Source organism: Sciurus carolinensis, chromosome 10, assembly GCF_902686445.1.
Source record: "Sciurus carolinensis chromosome 10, mSciCar1.2, whole genome shotgun sequence".
NCBI lineage: Eukaryota > Metazoa > Chordata > Mammalia > Rodentia > Sciuridae > Sciurus > Sciurus carolinensis.
The window spans coordinates 49,996,417-50,019,509 of record NC_062222.1 but is presented as its reverse complement, the minus strand read 5'-3'; the positions used below and the strand labels follow the sequence as shown (position 1 = coordinate 50,019,509).

The 23,093-nt window shown below is 31.3% G+C and overlaps 1 protein-coding gene across 2 annotated transcripts in view; it reads right to left on the bottom strand.

Moving 5' to 3' along the window:
- Tbck (TBC1 domain containing kinase) overlaps positions 1–23,093 on the bottom strand; it is a 264,855-nt gene that overhangs the window by 144,355 nt on the left and 97,407 nt on the right. For both annotated transcript variants that reach the window (XM_047566530.1, XM_047566532.1), the window contains one exon: positions 16,733–16,818. In XM_047566530.1, the coding sequence (XP_047422486.1) occupies positions 16,733–16,818 (86 nt within the window). The remainder of the gene's footprint in view (positions 1–16,732; positions 16,819–23,093) is intronic.

Genomic DNA, 23,093 nt, shown 5'->3' with positions numbered 1-23,093 from the left:
TGCAAAGGCTGCCTCAAATACTATATGTTCTATGAAAACTTTCTGTACTTTTATGACACCTATTTCACTATACTTGATACATGATAATTGTACTCTGTAATTAGTTAACTGTATGCTATATTTTTATTATAATTACCTATCACACCATGCTTTGTATTATAAGTAGTTCTGGGCTGATAATTATACTATATACAATGATAGTAACTGTATACTATATTTTATAATAATTACCTGTTACATCATGCTTTATATAATAAATTCTGGGCATGTTTAGTCACTCATTCATGCTTGCATTATTCACTCAACATGCAATGCTTTGTGCCATATGATGTATCTCATGATAGTAAACAAATCAGACGTGAATAAATACTTAAAATGCTTTACAATTAAGTGCTACTATAACAGAGGTTCTGGCATAGGGCAATGGTGGCAAAATTACAAGAGTTTACAGCCTCTCTACTGGAAGATAAGATTCATGTGGTAAAGGTTATTTCATTCATTTCTTCATTTGGCAAAAACAGCAAACACTTAATACATACTGAGACTGTGTTAGGTGGTAGAATATGGCAGTGAAAAAAGTATAGTTACAGGCTAGGGAGCTTAGGGATCAATAAAAACAACAAATGTTCATGAAATATATTCTTAATTTACTCCAATTGGGTTTTTGCCTCCAACTTGCCAATGAAACTGTTCTTACCTTGGTCAGTGATGATTTCCATGCTGTTAAGTCTCATTGCTAGTCTCTTTCTACAAATCAGTAGGATTTAATACAGTTGACTACTCCCACTTCCTGAAAACTTGTTTTCCAGTCCACTTAGCTTCCAAGACACCATATTCATATGGTTTTCTTCTTACTTTTATGGTTGCTCCTTATCTATCTCCTTTGTTGGTTCCTCTTCAAATTTCTGCCTTCTACATATCTGATTTCCCCAGGTTCAGTTTCTAATCTTTTATCATTTCTATTTTTCTCCAAATAGTAACTATATGGTTTGAAGTCTGCTGTATTTACAGATTCCCCAGATCTGTGCCATGAATTCCAAACTTGTATGGCCTATCTGATCTCTGTTTGTATGTCCAACAGATACATACATATAATATGTCCTAAATTGAGCTCATGAAACTTGCTCCAAAATATGTGGTTCCAAGTGCAGGCTTCTAAGTCTCAGGAGCAAATTTATCCTTGTACTTGCACAGTTAAGAAAAAAAAAATTCCATTATAATTCCTGACTCATCTCCTCTCACATACTTTATATTTGTTATCAGTAATTCTGCTGTTGTACCTTCAAAACATATACAGAATATGAAAAATTTTCACTGCTTCTACTGTTAATATCCTAATTCAAACCACTATCACGTCCTGCCTGGATTATCACAATAGCCCGTGACTAGTAGAGATTCTGTCTGTCCTTGCATTTTTCTCAGTATAACAGAATGATCTTGCTACACGTCTAGATCAGATGTCACTGCTCCAACTCAAAAATACCTAGTGGCTTTCTATAACTAATAATAAAGCCAAAGTCCTAATGATAGGACCTATAATTGTAATCTAGCCCTCAATCACATGTTTGACCTAATTTCCTTGGTCATTGTGCTTCAGTCATAATGGTCTCCTGGTTTTTCTTTATCAGGGCTGTAGCACTTGCTTTTGCTTCTTTTTGCCTTGCTCTTTTCCTTATTTCCTTAAAGCATTTATTCAAAAGCTACATTTTCTAGGCTGTGATATAGCTTAACTGGTAGAATCCTTGCCTAACATGTGCAAGGTTCTGGGTTCAATTCCTACCACCACCCCACCCTACCCCCAAAAGTTACCTTTTTTGAGAAGTTTTCACAGTACCCTTATTTTAAAAATCAAATTTTCCTTCAGATGACACTTAATATTCATGTCCTGCTTTAGTTTTCTTTTTCACTAGAATTTACCAATACCTAACATATCACAGCATATTTATTTATCTTCTTTATTGTCATTCCCTACCAGAATATAAGGGCAGAGATTTTGTCTTTTTCTCCTTTCCTTTGAAATACCCAAAGCATAGGAAAAGTGCTCAGCATTTAATAGGCACACAAATATTTGTTGAATGAATGAATGGAATATACAATGAAGATAACTGACAGGAATATATTAAAAGATTCAAGTGACGAGTTGTACACTTTCTTGAGAAGTTTTCAACAAATATGAATGAGAAAATAAATTGCATAAAATTCTGCACATTACATAGTAAGAGATACTGAAAAAATTATTAATCCTTCGGTTTTGTTAAACTGATAACAATTACCTCAAACATTATTAAAACCTGATAAGATGAAGCTTATTCTAATATTTGAAAAGTAATAATTTGAGTTGAATTAATATCTTTAATATATAACAATTCCTAGATGCTAATCAGTACCAGTCACCTCTTACCAATTAATATCAAGTTAAAAAATGTCATTCTGTGAAGTTGTAATGCCTGTTATTTGTTCTTACTGTATTTCTTTTAAAATGTTAATAGAAAAAGATGGATATTTTTGCCTTATTTCTAAAGGTATTGCTACAGTTTCATAACGTCATCTGATACAGAAAAAAAAGACAGTAAAATTAGATAATTTTGAATACCAGGCAGGTGTTAGTTTTTCAAAAAAACAAATCAATATTTGATTTGATTACAAATATAAAATACATATGCTCTCATAAAGTTCAAGATACTTTAGCTATTTCCTAATTAAAAGTTGGAAACAAACTCAATGAAAAGAAATCATACATGCTCTCGTATTTTATCACATCATGAAATTATATATGCATGTTTTGGCCAGTGCTTGTCTGCAGAGTCAGGTAAGTAAATACTGCCCCCTAGCAATAGCAAGCAAGAACAGCTACGTTTAGCATTTTGTGAGGTCTTTCCACATGGTGGGGCAATGTAAAATTAGGATTTATCAATAAGAAAATCAAAAGTGGGGTTCATTATCTTGCCTTTAAAAAGTGGAAAATTACAGTTCAATGACTTGAAAATTCATAAAAGTAAAAAATAGGAAATATTCCTTAAAATATAAACTCTAGATTACACAGAGCAAATGATTTTGTCAAATGGGTTTTGAAATTTATAAACAGGATGGACTTTCACTCTCTCCACATATATATATATATATATGTGTATATATATGTTTCATAGTTTTAATATTATACATGTTTTACTATTACAAAGGAGTTCCTTCTAACTGACATTCTTATTCCACCTCAATTTCCATGATATTGTCTATTTATCTCCAGATGGATTTTTATATTTAAATTATAATATGCCTTCCCTATAAAATACATATTGATCATAAGTTTGATGACTTGCACTGTACATCCAGATATTCAAGAAAAGGATGCCTAAAAATGAGATTTTCCAAGCAGATTATATTATCCTATATTTTCTTGAAACATTGAAATCCTAGACTTTGTGATTCAGTAATTACATATCTATTTGAACCTTTAGGACAGTTGTAATGATCAATAGGCCAGAGGATATGGCCTATACCAACTTAAATACAGGATTTATGATTTTATCATTGTCAATACTAAATAGGAAAGTGTTTCAACAATCCAAATTTCTAAGGTAAACTCAAAGCAATCTAATAAGAGAGAGATAAACATATGGTGCACTGAAATTAGGAGAGAGCAATGGAAGGAGAAGAGACTGCTAGGCATAATTATACAGGTTGAGGTAGATTTACTAAGGTCAGGTATAGCTTAAGGAGGGTAAGTTAATATTTACAGTCCTACTAGCTCTTAGAATTAACATGCTTTCATCCCCTCTCAGCTACTCTGAGTTCACAATATTTTAAGTATGTTTACATAAAATATTTCTTTTACTTTCCAAATTTACAGGACCATTTGCTGTATATCTGACTTACTATTGCCTTCTTGGCTACATATAATATAACAAGGGATAACACAAAAGGAAATTCTCAAAAATCAAGAAAACGTTCCATAAAATATCTGTATTGTTCCACTGTACCATTCATTTTTCAAAAAGCACTCCTTTTAACAATGAAGAAAGAAGATGTATTTTGCTGTATCAGGATACATTCAGTGGAATGGGAATGGGTTTCATGTAAATGAAAGAATGCACAGTACAGGCAAAGGGAGTACTAAGCAGCTCTCCATAATGAACATTACTCCCTGTCCCTTATTGTTTTTAGAATCTTGGGGAAAGAACCTCAAGTACAAAATCTACCTTCATTTCCATAACCACCAATAAATTAGGGATAAAAATCAGATGGTGAGAATTATAAATCTATAGGAAAACTGTAGATTCCCAGAACAACTCTTTGGAATTTTTAAAATAGAAAAATAAGCATGTTCTGATATTTTTGGGAACTAGTAACCTTGAAGCAAAAGATGATTTATTGCTAAAATAATACAATTAATTTTACTGCAGGTTTATATGAAAATTATTATGCTAATACTATGTCAGATATAAAGAATACAAACATTTGATTCATATGCATGAAAAGAAATAAAGGATAGTGGAACATAGCTCCTGGCACATTAATGACTATATTGACTTAAAGTTCTTGAATCTTGCCGAGATTTGAAGACAAGATTAATGAACCAGAGAATTTCTAGCATATATGTTCCCCTGCTTTCTGGAAATCAGAAAATTTTATCTACATTTAAGTCATGTGGTATTCTTCAATGGGTTATTAGTTATACATGACAGTAGAATGCATTTTGATACATCATACAAAAATGGAGTATAACTTCTCATTCTTCTGGTTGTACATGATATAGTTATATAGGTTATATAATCATATATGCACATAGGGTAATAATGCCCAATTCATTCTACTATCATTTTTACCCCCATACCCACTCCCTTCCCATCACTCCCCTCTGTCTAATGCCACCCCACAGTGACACCCCCACCCTTATTGTGAATTAGCATCCACAAATCAGAGAAAATATTCGGGCATTGCTTCTTTGGGATTGGCTTATTTCACTTAGTATTATATTCCTCCAGTTCCATCCATTTACTGACATGTCATAATTTCATTCTTAAGACTTAGTAATATTCCATTGTGTATATATATCACAATTTCCTTATCCATTACGTAGTTTAGCTGTTCAACAGGTTACTGATGGTAGATCATCCAGTGATAAAATGCAATGTTTTTAACCTGGTCATTTGTCTGGTTCAAGATTTGAAACCTCTTAGACTGATGTATGTCTTCCCTTCTTAATTAACATGTTAGCTCACATTGATTATCACCATTATTTTATAAAACATTTTCATTTACTTCAACTTATCTGAGTCACACAAGAGTTCTGTGGGTTATCTAGGCAGGTGCTATTTATTTTTCCCTAATTATTGGTGAGCCTTCTAAGGCTTAAAGCAGGTACCTTTGACATATTGTAAAGTAGGAAACAGAATATAAGATTTATTCCCAGTCTGCTGTTCTTTGCACTATATAATGAACTGAAGCAAGTTGGCTTGTAAGACTTTTTATGTGTCTGTTAATAATGTAAAATTTGGGTAAACAACTTCCCAAAGAGTCAATAAGTCTGTTTTGTTATTTTAGCTTCATATTTCAGAGAAGTGATATCATAGAATTTTCTGTGATAAAGGACATACACTATATTTATAAAAAAAAATTTTCAAAATCCTCAAAATCTAAGTCAAAATAATAATATAAGCATTGACATATTTTATACAGCTATAGCTAAAAGTTTAAATGAATTAAAAATTCTAGAAAACCTGGATCATACTACAATTGCTATTTTTATGAGGTTATTAAATATTAGATGTATCGATACTTAAAAAAATAGAAATGAGTAAAACGAATTTATTTGTCACAAATAATTTCTGAAAGATTGAGTTAAGTTCATAAAAAAGGAATATGAAAAACTTACAAAGTACATTTTCAAGAGTAAGTATCATATATTGATTACCTGTTGTGAAAGATAAAACACATATACTTTGTGCCTCTTCTTTAGTTTCTAACAACTCAATTTACATGTATTATTTTGACAGTATTAAGTTTTATGACATTAACATTCTATATTGTAACACAACATGACTGTTCAATCTCAGGCTTATTTTTATTTTATTTTTGGTACTGGGGATTGAACCCAGAAGGGGCATTTATTACTCAGCTACATTCCTGATTATTTTTATTATTTTGAGATAGGGCCTTGCTAAATTGCCCAGATTGTCCTTGAACTTGTGGCTAGTATTAAAAGTGTGTGCCACTGAGCCTGGCTCAATGTTACATTCAAATGGGCTTAAAGATTCACCATGGTCTTTCAACAAGTTCCTTGAGTTTTTAATTTTATTTATCTTCTTGGGTGGATTTTGACATACATTTTTGTGTTCATGCTCTCTAATAAAAGTTTCTGAGGTTGTATTCTCTTAATTCTTACATTCTTAAGAATGCATGTCTACTACATTTATGCTATATTATATTTGGCTTCTATACAATTCATTAATCAACTTTCTTTCCAAATTTTATATACAATTTTGCACTGAGTGTTTCTGTGAAATCGTTTCTAAAATTCTTTATTATTATGTATTTTTGTCCTTCATTTTATTGTGTAGATTTCCTCAAATCCATTCATTATGTCATTGACTGGGTTTATATTTTATTCTGCTTTTTACTTGTTTAAAAGGCTATTATTGCCTGGTGTGGTGCTGCACACTTATAGTCCCAAAGGCTCAGGAGGCCGAGGCAGGAGGATTGTGAGTTCGAAGTCAGACTCAGCAAATTAGTGAGGCCCTAAGTAACTCAGTGAGACCTTGTCTCTTAAAAAAGGATATTAATATTTTCAAATATCTTTGTGCTCCTTCAGTTCACTTTTTATCTGTTTTTGTTGATTTATATCATATTACTTGAACTCCATTCTGGTCACTGAGCTTATTTTTTAAAAATGAGATTATTTATTTTGTTATTTCTGTGATATAATATTTGTTTTTATAATGATACTTTTATTTCTGTTTTTGTCTCTCTTTATTGTTTGGGGTTTTGATATAGTTTTTATGCCTGGGACATGCTGGCTCGTTTCTGATTGTTACTTACCTTTGAATAAGCCAGCTTCCTGCTAAAGAATAAGTGTATGTGAAGGAGTACAAAGTGAGGAGGCCAGTTGATCACCTTTACATAAAATCTACACCACCTAAAATATCTCAATTCCTCAGGCAATAGTAGACCCAATTTTAGGTTTTGAGATTTGAGTAGTTCTAACGACTTGTGATGATTAATATTTTATTACTTTAAAGAGATCAATTATCATACAGATTTACTGGATCCTTCTATAAAACTATAAGTATGTTATTGAAATCTTAGTGATTTTATTTTTCCTATACTGTGGAATATTTTGCCATTTTATAGAATTATTATTTTATTATTATGAATCAATTATTCCTAGCTATACATAAAAAAAAAACCAGAATAATGGAATTGCTGAGTCCTTTTGGAATTGTCTTATCCATCTTGTGTTTCTATAACAAAATACCACAGACTAAGTTATAAAGTAGTTTGCTTAACACACAGTTCTAGAGACAAGAAAGTTCAAGATAGGCATATCTGGCTAGGCTATTTTGCTGTATCATGACACTGTTGATAACATCACATAGCAGGAACATTTGTAAAAGTGGCAAGTAGCAATTGAGGAAGAGACACAGATGAAAGCGATAAAGCAGCTTGCTTTGCAACAACCTGCTCTCTCAGAGCTAATCTAATCCTGTGAGACCTAACTCACTCCCATAAGAGCCAATCTAGTATCAAGAGAATCAATAATGTCTCAAGAAAAACAATCTATTCATAAGGGTGGTACCCATGACCTAATCACCTACCATTAAATACCACTCTTGATACTGCCACATAGAATTATTAAACCTCAACATGGGTTTTGGTGAGAACAAACCATATTCAAACCATACCTGATGGGACAATACTGAAATAATTCATTACTACCATCTTTCATTTTTCTTTTTGTGCTATCCAAGGTATTGCATCCTCCTTCAATAAGATATAAAGGATATCTGGAGGCACCATCATTATAGACTTTTTTTTAATGTAAAAAAACCTTTCATTGAACACAGCTGAGAGTTCCAAATTTTTCATTTTCAACGCTTATTATTAAAAAGAAGAAAAATGACAAAGAAAAATTATTCACAATTAGTAAAACCGTGAGATGATTAATGCAATAAGATAGGCAGCAATACTGTAGACTCCAGTGAAATGATAAATTGGTCATGAAAGTGAAATATCAAGCTCTCAGTGCTCAAATGGTATCTTTGGTGAATTTCTTCAACACAGGAATCGGAGAAAACAATAAGTAAATATAAAATTTTCATTCAACCAGTCATTCAATGGCTAGAACTTCATCACACAATATTTTGCAACAAGAACCTGGACCATGATATTTTGCTAAAAGAATACATCAGAGTAATCTTCAATTTATTTTTGTGATAGTTGTGCATCAACAGTTGATACAATTTAAGTAGAAAAATGCCATAGGTGATATGTACACAAAGCGATTAGAAGAAAACATGATATAGAAAGTTTTTAAAAAGACATTCCATTTATGAGTTTATTTTTGCTAATAAATCTAAAAATAAAAATATTTTTGCAATTGTGGGACAAAAGACAGCTGAAAAGGGGGGGTTTATGAACTGAAATCAACCTCCAGGCACATATGAGTTTTTTAGGATGAACACAACTGCTTTGTACAACTATAAAGCTCTAATAAAAAGAAAAGACAATTGTTGTCCAGTGAAGTCATGAAATCTTTCAGTGTTCTGTTTTGATGATTTTGTGTTGACCATACAAGTGAAAGAAGAACAAGAAATAAGATAGATCCTACATAGAGATGTATTTGCAACCTGGAATTGGTATTAACATTATGTATATCCAACAGGTTTATGCATGACAGGTAAACAGTTCAAAGAACACTGTACAAGTCATATTTGTGTACTTCCAAAATGAGAAACACATGAAATAAAATTTTGGGTTTGCTATTCTTAAATTTACCAAAATATTTAATAAAGTTGTTTTTAGTATGACTTCATTCTACTTCTGTAAATTATTAAAAAATGACTGAAACATATAAAATAATTAATAAGGTCCACTGGACCAAGAAGGTAAATGGTTAATGTCTTTCTCATACCAAAGGTTATATTTGTTATATCTTTTCTAAGTCATGATTTCCCTAGATAAGAAAAAAATAGAAAAATAAGTAACTACATAAACATACTTTTCACTATTTATTCTTAGTTGGCATACAATCTTTGAATTAATAAAACTATAAGCTGGAAATTAATAATAAAATAACTTGGGTAAGTTAATGATTCTTAGATTTATACTCTCAGTTTTGGAAAGGACATCTGTACTTCCAGAGCAACTTTCTATTATTTCACTGAATACTGAAGAAACTATTCAAAATATTCAAACATAATTAATTCAAACATAATTAATTTTAATTTATTTTAAATAAAAGAATGTATACAAAAATGCCATGCTGCAATTTTGGGAGACTGAAATTTTTGGGAATGAAATTTTTGGAAGACCTTTAGGTCAAACCAATAAAAAGGTTAAAATTCAAAGGTAGGAACACACACCAATTCAGACAAATGAGTCTTTACTGTTACTGTACTATACCTTCCTCTGACAGACTGCTCATTAACTGATGCAGCAAAATAATATATCAATTATAGCTTGAAATACAATCCTCTTGTGAATTTAAAAACTATTAATATAACCAAAATAATAGTACAACATGATCAGAATCTAATAATAGTAAACCAGCTAGTTATGGTGGTACATGCCTGCAATTCCAGTAATCCTCAGGAGGTTGAGGCAGGGGAATCACAAATTTGAGACCAGTTTAGGCAATGTGGGAAGACCCTGTCAAAAAATCAGTGGTAGAATGGCCCCTGGGTTCAATCCCCAGAACTGTGAAAAAATAATAATTAAAAAAATGATACCAATAATGTTTTAACCATTTTATATTTGCTGTGTGCCAAGAACTGTTTGGAATAATTTACATGTATTCATCACAGTAATTCTATGAGGTAAGATTTATTATAATCTACATTGATGATAAGAGAATTCTGGGTAAAACAAAGTAAATTAAGGTTTCATAATTGGTACATTGAAAACCCAGCATCTAGAACACTGGTCCATATGGCACCAGGGTCTGAAGGTTCACCTCTATTTCAGCTTTCTTAAGTCATGGGTTTATGAATCTAAACCATTTTCATAAAAATACTAAATTATTTTTTTTCTTTGACTGTGTTGACATTTGTGCTAATGTTGCAAAGTCACTGATGGATCTGACTGCTAGCATCTTCACACAAATCAAGGTTACATCTCGAAAGCTTAACTGAGTTACTATGCTTGTGAAGGGGTAAAAATTAATAATTTTATTAAACATATTTATAGTTTTTTGGAAAATTATGTAAGTATAAAGCACTTGTGCTGTATTGTGAAATACAATGACTGCCTTGAGGAAAAATAATCATTTGAGCTATGAGGAAACATCGGTACTTTTTTTCAAGAAATGCTATTTATACTTGAAAGAATGACAGATAAACAATTTTTTAAGCTTAGTTATTTGACCAATATTTCTCAAAAATGAATAAAGTGAGCCCATTACTTCAAGAAAAAATTTGATCTGAAAGATGATGATTAGAATATTAGAAAACTTGTATCAACCACAGTGAGCCAGGCAGCTTCCCAATACTTAATGACTTTTTGGATGAGATCAGTGATGATATTAATGAATGTGATTTTTTTTGATGTTGTAAAATGAAATGTTTCATAATTAGAAGATGTGCAAATTCGATGAACCAATATTTTTTATATGACCAACCTATAACATTACAACATCATGTATGGGTAAAGAGTCATTCCAAGTGCAAGACAGACTAATGGATTTTAATGTAACAGAGCATGAAAAGTTGACCTGATAAAGAATGTACATTGCAACTAAGCTTGAAGAAACCAACGGTGTCTGAGAAGGTCCTTTGCCAACAACTACAAATCTTCATATATTTCAACCAAAATAATGTATTGCAATTGATTGAAGGCAGAAGCAGACATAAGAATCTGGATCTTTTGTATTAACTAAAACATTGTAAAAATATAAAACAGTACCACTCCTCTATTTGGGGGAGGAAACAACTACTTTTTTTTTCAGAAAAAAAATGTTATTTTCATTAATTCCAATAAGTTATTATTTTTTTTAGTGAATTAATATATTAGCATTTTAAAAATATCTCAGTAAATACTAATAGATATAACCCACATAAACAAAAACTCTTTGGGGTCCCCATTAAGTTTTAAGAATATGAAAGGATCCTAAGGCCAAAAAGTTTGAAAACCACTCTAATACACTACACTTACTTTCACTTGTCTCTCATCTGGTATAAGGATACATTAGGTTAGAAACAGATCGTGGAGGTAGTGGTAGAGAGTAGCTGACGATTTACTAAACTGGAATACCTGATAGATATTTACCTTGCTTATATGATCTTTTAGCAAGAAGTTACCAAAAATACTATTTTATCATTCCTGGGTCATTAACAGATCCTGTGGTTTCTAAAATCTGGGTCATTTTTGAATAGTAATCAAGATTTATTATGAAAAAGGAACTTTCATAAATCATTTGTATTCAGGACATTAGGGGTTAGGATTATTGTCAGGATACCTTAGCAGCCATCTCATAAAAAAACACATACCCCAGGTCTCAGCATATGAACTACAACAGATTGCCAGAACTCTTATCATGGGATATTTTAAATAAGGTGAATTTTTATAGTTTTTCCTGGATCCTATCTTGATTAAACATGAAAAACTTATTGTCAGTAGTATCCTCTTTTAGATAAAATCTAATGATTTTTGAAAAACAACACAAAGGCCAGCAACAAATGAATGAATCAATGAACAATATTTCCAAGTAGTCCTTTCACTTTTTTTAGGTATAAATGTAGCTGAATAAAAATTTTGAAAATAATAGTGATAAGTTTTTAAGGAAAGAAAAAATTTGTTGTAATATAAGCATCTTTCAGATTGCAGCTCAATGCCAAGTTTTGACAGCAAATCACTTAATTTGTTAGCTTTAACTGAGAATACAGGTTTAAAAGATATATATAGTACTGATATGCAGTTCTTATCATTCTCTTAATGGCCACCTGACAACTTTTCATAATTTGCAAGCAGAATTCTATTCCTATATTTCAGGAATAGTTCTCCTAAGAATGAGGAAGCACATTTTACTATTCTCATTTAAAGTGCCTGGTATATTTCCAGGAGAAAAAACACATCAAGACAAAAATGATAAAAATCACAATGGTTCCAATTTTACCAAATACACATTACTCTATTTATATGTAAATCACATAACTACCATGACATATAATCTAAGCATCCCATCAGTATAAAATATTCCTAGTTATTTAAGCTTCAGCAGTGCTCAGTGTTCAGAGTTCTGTGACCCACAGCAAATGGAAAGAAGCCAGAAATCATAATCTTCCCTGCAATGGAAGCTTGCATTTCAATGATGAAAATTAATGAGGGCTTACTTTGATAGGATTAGTTCCTGAGTAGAAAACTCAGTCTGGGATTTCATTATCAAAATGCTTCCTCTTGATGAATCCTCACCTATATTGTTAGAGGCACAGAGTTTCCTCAACAATTATGTTAAAGGTTGAATATTAAAGAAAAGAATGTAAAAGAAAAAATAAAAAGATGCTGCATATAAAAACTAATGATGGCAACTAAAAAGATGTGACTGGTTAAAAAAAATGTTAAAAACATTCTGATTTCATCATGCCCCTTCCACCACTGCTCATTTTCAACAATCTCCACATTATAAAAATCAAATGTTTACAAAATTAAATTTAAAAATGGCCTCTTAACATTTTTATATTATCCACAGAATTAAGGAAACATCCTTCTCCTCAAAAAAAAAAAAAAAAAAAAAAAACTTCTAGTTAGCATTTTAGCTTTCTTTACTAAATAACATTTATTTGCCACTTTCATGAAAATCACTGTAGACAAAGGAATTTCCTACAGGTTAAGATATATTCTTTTTCCCCTGATTTCTTTGTTTGTTCTAGGATTCTCAGTAGTAACAGAACCATTACGAACAGGGCATTTGGGAATAATAGTAGAACATTTTATAAGCAATGTATATAGAGGCATCTTATTGTCACACAATTAAGGGTTACTATTAGAAACCTGAAGCTGGACATTAGGGATGTTCAGCATTTGCAACATGCTAGACATTTCTGTCTCCCATTCCTTGTGACTTAGGAATGTATCACAAGACTAATCACGCTACAAATATAAATTGATATTATTTTCATAATACTAGTACTTAGGAGAGTTTTTTCTAATAAATTACATGAGAAGTCTCAATAATTTTATGAATGCGTCATTAAAAGAATAAGTACATTAGATCAAAAGTATTGAATTACCAAATAATTCACTATCTGCATTGCAGCACATTTAAAAAAACATCAATGTACCCTCTATTCAGACTTAATATACATTATCATTCTGCTACATTTGATTCAAAAATGTTTTAAACCAAAATAATATATTACCAATATAATGGAAGACCCCTTTGTATCACTCAATTCCAATTCTCTTTTTAAATTCATGTTATATACTTTCTACGAGTAGATAATTCTTTCTTAAACAGAAATAATAAATTTGACATTTCCTACTTAGATCTTCTAGATTCTAAATCTAAAAAAATTTTTTTTATGTATGGTGTGCGATTAGCTTTTGATTCTCATCACTTGCTATATAGTTACCCAATTGTATCAGAACCATTTTTTTAATCAATAAATTTAATGCTGTTAATGAAACTCAACTCAAAGTGAATCAAAGACTTAGGTACTAGAACAGAGACCCTGCGACTACTAGAAGAAAAAGTAGACCCAAATCTTCACCATGTCGGCTTAGGATCTGACTTCCTTAACAACACCCCTAAAGTGCAAGAAGTTAAATCAAGAATCAATAAATGGGATGGATTCAAACTAAAAAGCTTCTTCTCAGCAAAATAAACAATCAATAGTGTGAAGAGAGAGCCTACAGACTGGGAGAAAATCTTTACCACATGTACCTCAAATATAGCATTAATCTCAAGGATATATAAAGAACTCAAAAAACTTAACACCAAAAAAATAATTGTCTCTTCTTTTAGCATGAATTTTAGTTAATAGTATTTTTTTTTTCCCCTGAAAACAAAATTGTCAGTTTGGCAATCCATTTCTTCATCATTTCCTCAGCTCTAGTCATAAAACTTAATCTAGTATTGTTATTGTTTTATATCTTGCATTTATAACATGAGGTAAAATTTCATATAAAATTTAAATAAAGGAAATTTGTATAAAACACTTATTAATATAGATTAGTAATGAATATTATGATACTATTTCCACTGGTTAATTATTTTTACAGTTTTTCATTTCAATAATAAAGGACCTGTCATTGTTTTCTCCTTTTATTTTGGATCCTATATGTATTCTTATTGAAGCCCTCACTCAATAAGTTTTCTACTCAAATAGAAGATGCTTCTCTACAAGTCTAGAAGCAAATGACACTGTAATTATGGAGGGTTACTTTAGGCCTGATGATTATATCCCAGAGTTATAATACAATACAAAGCACAATGAACAAGGAAGAAGTGGACTTAAGTTTTAGTCTCTATTCTCCCAATGAAAGATATATCAGGCTGAGGGCAGAAGACTGATGGCAAACAATGTGAGTTAAAGTTTTAGTTTTAACACTATTTTTAAACTTAAAGCACTCTGAAAATATTCATATTATCAGTGCTATTGTAATACTTCAAAATACTTTGAGCGTAACATAAACATTTTCTAACCAAACTTGTCAATATGCCAGTATCAGAAGAAAGACAATCAGGAAACAAAGGTGGTTAAGATGGAATGAGACCTCTATCATAAAAAGCATTTTTTTAAGGTTAAAAGAATGTATGATACTGTACTCTGGCCTTTTATTTTTAAAATTTCAACATCAGTTACTGACTTTTAAAAATCCTTTACATAAGCATTTTTCAAATTGAGGTTCACATAATCAACATACTGGATATAAACATTTAAAAAATATAATAGATGTATCACATATAGGAAGTGTAAGACATTGTTAAGTAAAATTTGTTTCAGCTCTATACACAAATATATATCAACACTCACATATTTGGTGTGCTTTGGGTTGCAATCTAAAATACATATGTTCCTATGCATTGTGGGGAAAAATAGTGTTTTACTATTACCATATAATGTAGTTTAAATTTTTTAATTACAAAAAATAATGTGTTCAATGAAAACAGATTTAGAACTGTACTTTTACCCACCAAAAAAAAAAAAACCATAAAATATTCCGACCCCACAGTCATGATTAATATTCTACTTTTCCCATGTATATGTACATATATACTACATTCTATGAAAATGAGATGATACCATACTACTAATTTGTAAATTGCTTTTTCCACTTTAATAATACAATATGTATATTATGTCATCAAAATTTTTCAATAAAACATTTGAAAAATAATTGCTTGAGGACAAGTATCATGTTTTCAATTTAACTACTGAATGGAATATTTTTAGTGTTAAAAATGACAAGTATACCAAAAGTAACAAAAATGGCATGGTATTGGTACCAAAATAGTTAGACCAATGGTACAGAATAGAGGACACAGAGACAAACCCACAAAATATAGTTATCTCATACCAGACAAAGGTGCCAAAAACGTACAATGGAGAAAAGATAGCATCTTCAAAAAACGGTGCTGGGAAAACTGGAAATCCATATGCAGCAAAATGAAATTAAATCCTTATCTTTCACCCTGTACAAAACTCAACTCAAAATGGATCAAGGACCTAGGAAATAGACCAGAGACCCTGCACCTAATAGAAGAAAAAGTAGGGCCAAATCTTCATCATGTCAGCTTAGGATCAGACTTCCTTAACAAGACTCCCAAAGCACAAGAAATAAAAGCAGGAATCAATAAATGGGATAGAGTCAAACTAAAAAGCTTTTTCTCAGCAAAGGAAACAACAATGTGAAGAGAGCATACAGAGTTGCAAGAAAAAGGGATAGCAATAATATGCTTGTACATTTAGGGATATTAATATCTGTGTGTATAATTTTGGATATTTTTCATTTGTTGTATAAATCTGGTTTACTTTCTAGGGTAATTTCCTTCATCTAAGACCCTTTGCTCCTATTCAACTCTTACATGCTATTGTTGGCAATATAGATAATATGTCACATCTTATGCTAGATGCCAAACAATACATTGTGTGCATTTTGCTTTATACAATTACATTTTAAATTAATGAATAGAAGAAAATATATATGCATTTATACTGTCTTGCTATAATAAATGATCTCTGTTGCTGGGAAAAAAATTTCAGTTAAGCATAAATTCCCTATTTCTTCAAAATCAGGTCTGAATATCATAAAATCCAAATGAAAACCTTTCGCAGAATAGTTTAATATACTCAACACAAAACAACTTGATAATATTGTGTATGTTAAGAAAATAAAGGCCTTTCCTTTGACTTAAAGTGAGAATATGGTGGCAATCACAGAAGCACAGTACCGTATTTAGTAGTAGTAACTTGTTTAGATATGGACTTCTCATAACAAAAATTTTAAAAACACACTGTTTTGTGCTACCCATGTGTGCTTTCTTTTTACCTTGTAATCTATTAATGTGCCAAGTACTTACATCAGGAATGAAGCCAATTTCATTGAGATGATTACTCAACTCTGGGTCATGAAATGCAATCATCTGAGAGAAAACAGTCAGATACTCTGAAATGACAAGAAAGTTAGATGATCATGACTTACAACTTACCTCAAAGACATTAAATTCAAATAAATTACAGTGTGATTTAAATTCTAAATAAGATTTAATCTCTCCATAAAGAAATTTTTTTGAAAAAATTTGTTTTGTCACTACTTTAATCACTTTACTACTAATTATTAAACAATATACCAAAAAAAAACTATGCAACAACTTATTCTCTGCCATCAGCACTATCAGTTTACATTTTGAGCCACAAATTATACACATAATATATGATATTTTCCTAGTAAATTCTAAGTACATTTTTCTCTATAGTAATATTAAATCAATTTCACATTTTTTGAATGTTCAGAAAGTGTAACAGATCCTTCAGCAAGGAGCAACATTTATAAGCAGGAATAAATAGAATAATTATGTCTTAAATTTGTTTATATATACAAATTTAGGCTTCTGTTTCAGTTTTAATTTATTTCCACCTATGACAGCATTTGGCATATTTAGGAGTAGGAATCAACATTTTATTAATCAGAAAGTGGGCACACAGTAGGCAACTAAAAATATCCTTTTTTGATTCTAATCTTATTCTAATTCATAGGGTTAACTGGATTGTAAGTACTTTCTCATTTTTACCATTGTTTAGATAAGTTAATATTTTAACCAATTTACTCACTATGTGCCAATCTAAGCAAGATAGTGCTAACAATTGATTCCAGGCAAGTAAGCATAGTACTTCCATTAAAAAAACAAAATTAAGACATTGTTCAACAAACTCAACTTCTTTTTCCTTTTTTGAAACTGAAATCACAGTAATTCAATATAAGTTTTTTCTTAATAATCTCAAATCTCTCCTTCATTAAACATCTTCTATTTAAAACAATTATTTGGTGAAAATAACTTTTAGAAATAATATTTGCCTTGCCTTATAAGTTTATGATTTTTAATATTTCAAGAAATAGTACTAAATCCTTTATAATCCATAATACTGATAGCTGTTATACAGATAACAAAACTTTGCTGCTAAGGATCATATGTATTTTATATTGATTGTCCACAGTAGTATCATATATTTTACAAATAAAAGCATGAGATCAAAAAGCAAGGAGATTCCTTAGAAAACTCGGAATGGAACCAGCATTTGACCCGGCTATCCCACTCCTTGGCCTATACCCAAAGGACTTAAAATCAGCATACTACAGTGACGCAGTCACATCAATGTTCATAGCAGCTCAATTTATAATAGCTAGATTGTGGAACCAACCTAGATGCTCTTCAACTGATAAAGGGATAAAGAAACTGTGGTACATATACAAAATGGAATATTACTCAGCCATAAAGAAGAATAAAATTATGGCATTTGCAGGCAAATGGATGAAGTTGGAGAATATCATGCTAAGTGAGATAAGCCAATCCCAAAATAAACCAAAGGTCAAATGATCTCTCTGATAAGTGGATGATGATACATAATGGGGGGGTGGGAGGGAGGCAAGAATTTTAGAAGGATGGATTGTATAGAGGAAAGAGAGGGGTAGGTGGGGGAAGGAAAAATAATAGAATGAGACAAATTATCATTACCCTATGTACATGTATGATTACCCAAATGGTACAGCTCTACTTCATATACAACCAGAGAAACAAGTTGTACCCCATTTGTTTACAATGAATCAAAATAAATAAATTATTTAAAAAAAGCAAAGAGGAGGTATTGTACTCAATACAATAATAAGAGTGAATATCAAATTCCTGACCTAAAGTGAAACTTTACTCATGCTGCTGAAGAATTCCTTCTATGTATCTACTGTCTCAACTTTTCCTTTCAGAACAAAACAGGTATAATTTCTATCAGCTTTAAGAGTTACAAATCAAAGTGAAGACATCTGGGTTTAAATTCATTTGTTCTCCTTCCAATTAGTGATGGTATGTTTATGGTCCCAATTTCCAGAAAACAAAGGTCTGTCACATTAGCTATCATAAGCATTCCACTATATATTGGTAGTATATAGTTATTAACTTCTAATTCAAACTTCATTTTTAACCCTAAAATTCATGGTTTAATCCACTCTCAACAACTATGCTCCAGTTAATTAAATATCATCCTATTTGAGTCTGATAAATTTAATTACTACAAGGATTTACGTGTTTAGCTATAAATCTACTGAAGAGACCTAATCTACCATGAAAATACTTTCCTTGTGTTCTAGCAAACACTAATGGGAGAATTTATGTAAGTTATGACTCCATATGTGCTCCTTCCACACAAATATATACATTGATTTTATGTTTTATTACAGATTATACACCACTTTATTTGTATTTTTTGGTACTGGGGATTGAATTCAGGGGCACTTAACCACTGGGCCAAAACCCTAGACCTTTTTTCATTTTATTTAGAGTCAGGGTCTCACTGAGTTATGAAGGGCCTTGCTAAGTTGCTGAGACTGGTTTTAAACTCTTGATCCTCCTGACTCAGCCTCATGAGCTGCTGGGATTACAGGAGTATGCCACCAAGCCCAGCCACACTGTTTCCTTTATGTAAATATAATTTATAAAACTGGCATAAGTTTTTGTTGCACAGAATAGGCTTTCGAATGAGATACAGTATGGTCTGTTATACTTACTAAAATTTTTCTCATAAAATGGAAGATGTGGTAGGACCTATGAAGTCAGCTCAAAGGCACATTACAAGTTATTTAAAAAAAAAAAAGCATTTAAAGCTGGGCATGGTGGCACATGCTTGTAAACCCAGCTGCTGGGTTGGCTGAGGGAGGAGGATCACAAGTTCGAGTATAGCTTAGGCAACATAGCAAGACCCTGTCTAAAAATAAAAAGGGCTTGAGATATTGCTCTGTGGTAGAGTGTTTCACAGTGTTCCTGGGTCAAAGTCCCAGTACTGTAAAACACATAAACAAAAACTCCAACAACAAAACATTTAAAACTCCCCTAAAATAACTTTTAAAATATCAAAATGTATATGTGCTTTGATTTATAAGTAAAATTGGAAGAATGTAAAGATAGCTATAGAGAAACAGGTCAGTGGTCAGAAAAACACAAAGCATTCTACAGATAAATACTATATGATGAAACCATGAATATACAGTCTTAAACATGAAATAATGTTTTCTCAACTACAGGTGACCTGTATACTTCAAACAAATCAAGGTATTTATGAAAATTTTCCCCCAAACTTCAAGTGATGTTTTTTACACTACTGCACAAAATCACATCTATTTTTTCTGCATTTTAATAAAATCTTATACTTCTTAATTTTCTGCAGATATAAAATGAAAAAATAGTTCCTTCCCCTAATCTTTTTTTTTTTTTTTTTTTTTTCAGTGCTGGGGATTTGAACCCAGAGTCTTGTGCTTTCGAGGCAAGCACTCTACCAACTGAGCTATATCCCCAGCCCACCTCCAATCTTTTTGTATTAAAAATTCTGTTTTTCCTTTAAAACAGCTTACTTATGACATACGTTCAAATGACAATCCCCAAGGAATTCAATGTAAAAATTTCATAACACTACCATATTTTTTGTGCAGCTGTTTATAAATAAGCCATCTGTTTATCATTCAAGAAAATTCATAAAATATATGCAGAGAGGAAATTTCAAAAAGCCCTACATATGGCTATCCTTATATGTTCCTTTCTGACCAGTTTTTCAGCTTTTCCCTCTCTTAGCTGGAGAAAGGAAGAGATGAAAGATGTTGGGTGATAGATTTAAAGCAAATGTTTCCTCTGCTCACAAATCAGAAATGGTACTCTCAATTCTGTAACTGTTTTTTTATTTTTCATCAGGCAGCCAGCTTATACTAAAAATATAAGTAGAGAGCAATGAGCAGCAAGTCATAAATCTCTTGTCAAGTAAGAACTACCCAAACCAAACCCTTTGGTGACATGTTGATTCATGCCATGCAAAAGAAGTCAGTTATTTTTATTGCAAACAAACTAAAATTATCTCCCATTAACAAAATTTTCCAGCTATAAAGTTTGGCCTATTTACTAAAGGAAGCACCAGTCTTTATAACGGAATGAGAAAAGAAGGCTCAAAAGATGAGAAAGCAAAAAGTAATCATTAGGGACCCATTTTCTTTTATTATTTCTTTTCTCTTTTTTTTTTTTTTGCACACTATTTTAGTAATTCTCATAAATTTGTGGTAAAGACAGAACATTTACTATATTAGAAAAAAAATCTCCTTACTCACATGACACAAGACACTTGAAAATGGCAAGATTATATGCTCGATGTATTCCATATTATCTCTAAATACCCTGTCACTAAAGCTATCCATAGAGGGTAAAAAAAGTTCACTGAACTAGAAATATGCAGTGTACTGCTTTTCTAAATACGTATCCTTATAGTGAAATTGCATATTCTCTCCTGTCTCTTTGGTATTGTTTGGTGAGAAAGGAGATTTACTTTTATATCCCACATTTAACAACTGGACTTTGAACTTCGTATACCTGTCTTTCCTTCCTCCCTCCTCTTCAAAGAGTTATTATGAGTAGTGTGACCACATATCCTAGGTTTCCTGGGACTGTCCAAGTTGGCACCTGGTTGACAGCCAGCATCTGTTGCAGTTATTGTTACTTTCAACCATCAAAAATAGTCAATCTAGCAGGGTATCACGATTAAATTATTTTTCTATTGATTTCTAAGAGGCACAAAGTATTTTAATTCTTAGGAATAAGATTAGTGAATATATTTTAGAAAAAACTTTAAATAGAAAATATTTTAAGTTCTACTACCATATATTCATAAAAATGATTTTTTTCAGAGAGTAATTCAAGTCACCATTGCATATAGAAATTTAATTTCTTGAAAAACAATTCAAAATGGATCAAGGATCTAGGAATTAGACCTGAGATCTTTCACCAAATAGAAGTAAAAGTAGGCCTCAATCTCCATCACGCTGGCTTAGGACCAGACTTCCTTAACAAGACCCCCATAGTGCAAGAAATACAAGCAAGAATCAACAAATGCGATAGATTCAAACTAAAAAGCTTTCTCCCAGCAAAGGAAACAATCAGTAATGTGAAAATAGAACCTACTGAGTGGGAGAAAATCTTTCCCACACATACTTCAGACAGAACACTAATCTCCAAATTTATAAAGAACTTAAAAAACTTTACACCAAAAATACAAAGAACCCAATCAATAAATGGGTTATAATTAGCTTTTGAACTAATTGGTTTCACATACATTAGGATTTTCCCCAGAATTTGTGGAGAAGAATGTGTGTGTTTAATATCTACATGAATATAAAATAATACCATTTTGAAATATTAAAGTTTAAAAGAGGAAAAAACAACGAAGAGAGACATCAATAAGATGAGAGCCGAACATTTCTGGTTCCAAGCCAGAAAAAAACATTTTGAAGAAAAGTAAACCATTCTTTCACAAAACCAACAATCAGTGGCTGTTTCAGTTCCTTAGCTCCCTGTTTCTCTCTTCTCTAACCCACACACAGATCTGACTACTGGCTATTATCAATCATTCTGTACTTTAAACAAAACTGTAATCCTCTTACTTATTCTTTGCCCTAATAAAGTCATTCCTCCTTTTTACCAAGAAACTTCAAACTCATCAAGTATTTGTTTTATGAAGCCTTTCCAGACATGCCATCTCTTCTGCCACAAAAAAATAAAAAAGACAAATCCTTCCACATCTTGCTCTGTGCTAATACAGTAGTTTGCATGCTTATTTCATGCCTCAATGTTTACTTACTTTCATTTACATCCCATATTGTGTTATGAAACCCCTTGGAAAAGGACTGAGTGTTATTTATCCTAAGAAGCTCAATAATAAGCAGTGTCTGGCACAGTGATATTACAATTACTTTCTCAAATTAATCAAAATATGCCTTTTCCCAATATAATATATGTGATCACTACAAGAAATGAACAAATGATTTAGAACAGCTTTTCCAATGTTTCTTGGGAAAATATACATGCCAAATTTTTCTGCATAATATTGAAGAACATCTATTATGGTTTAAAAAGACTCAAACTTAGATTCATTAATAGTTAATTCAAGAATTAACTAATAATTCAAAAATTTATAAAAATAACAAAAAATAAAACTAGAAAAAAAGCAATAGTTTGTGAGAGGCCTCAATTATAATGTTAGATGCTAAATACATTACTGATTAATCAAGTAAATATAAGTCCTTTTGGCCTTTCTGACAAGTCTTTTCAAGTCATTGTGTACATGGTATTTCTCTTATATTTTAATAATTTAAAGAAGATCTTGTTTTGCTTATTTGTAACTAAGCCTTTTAACATATCT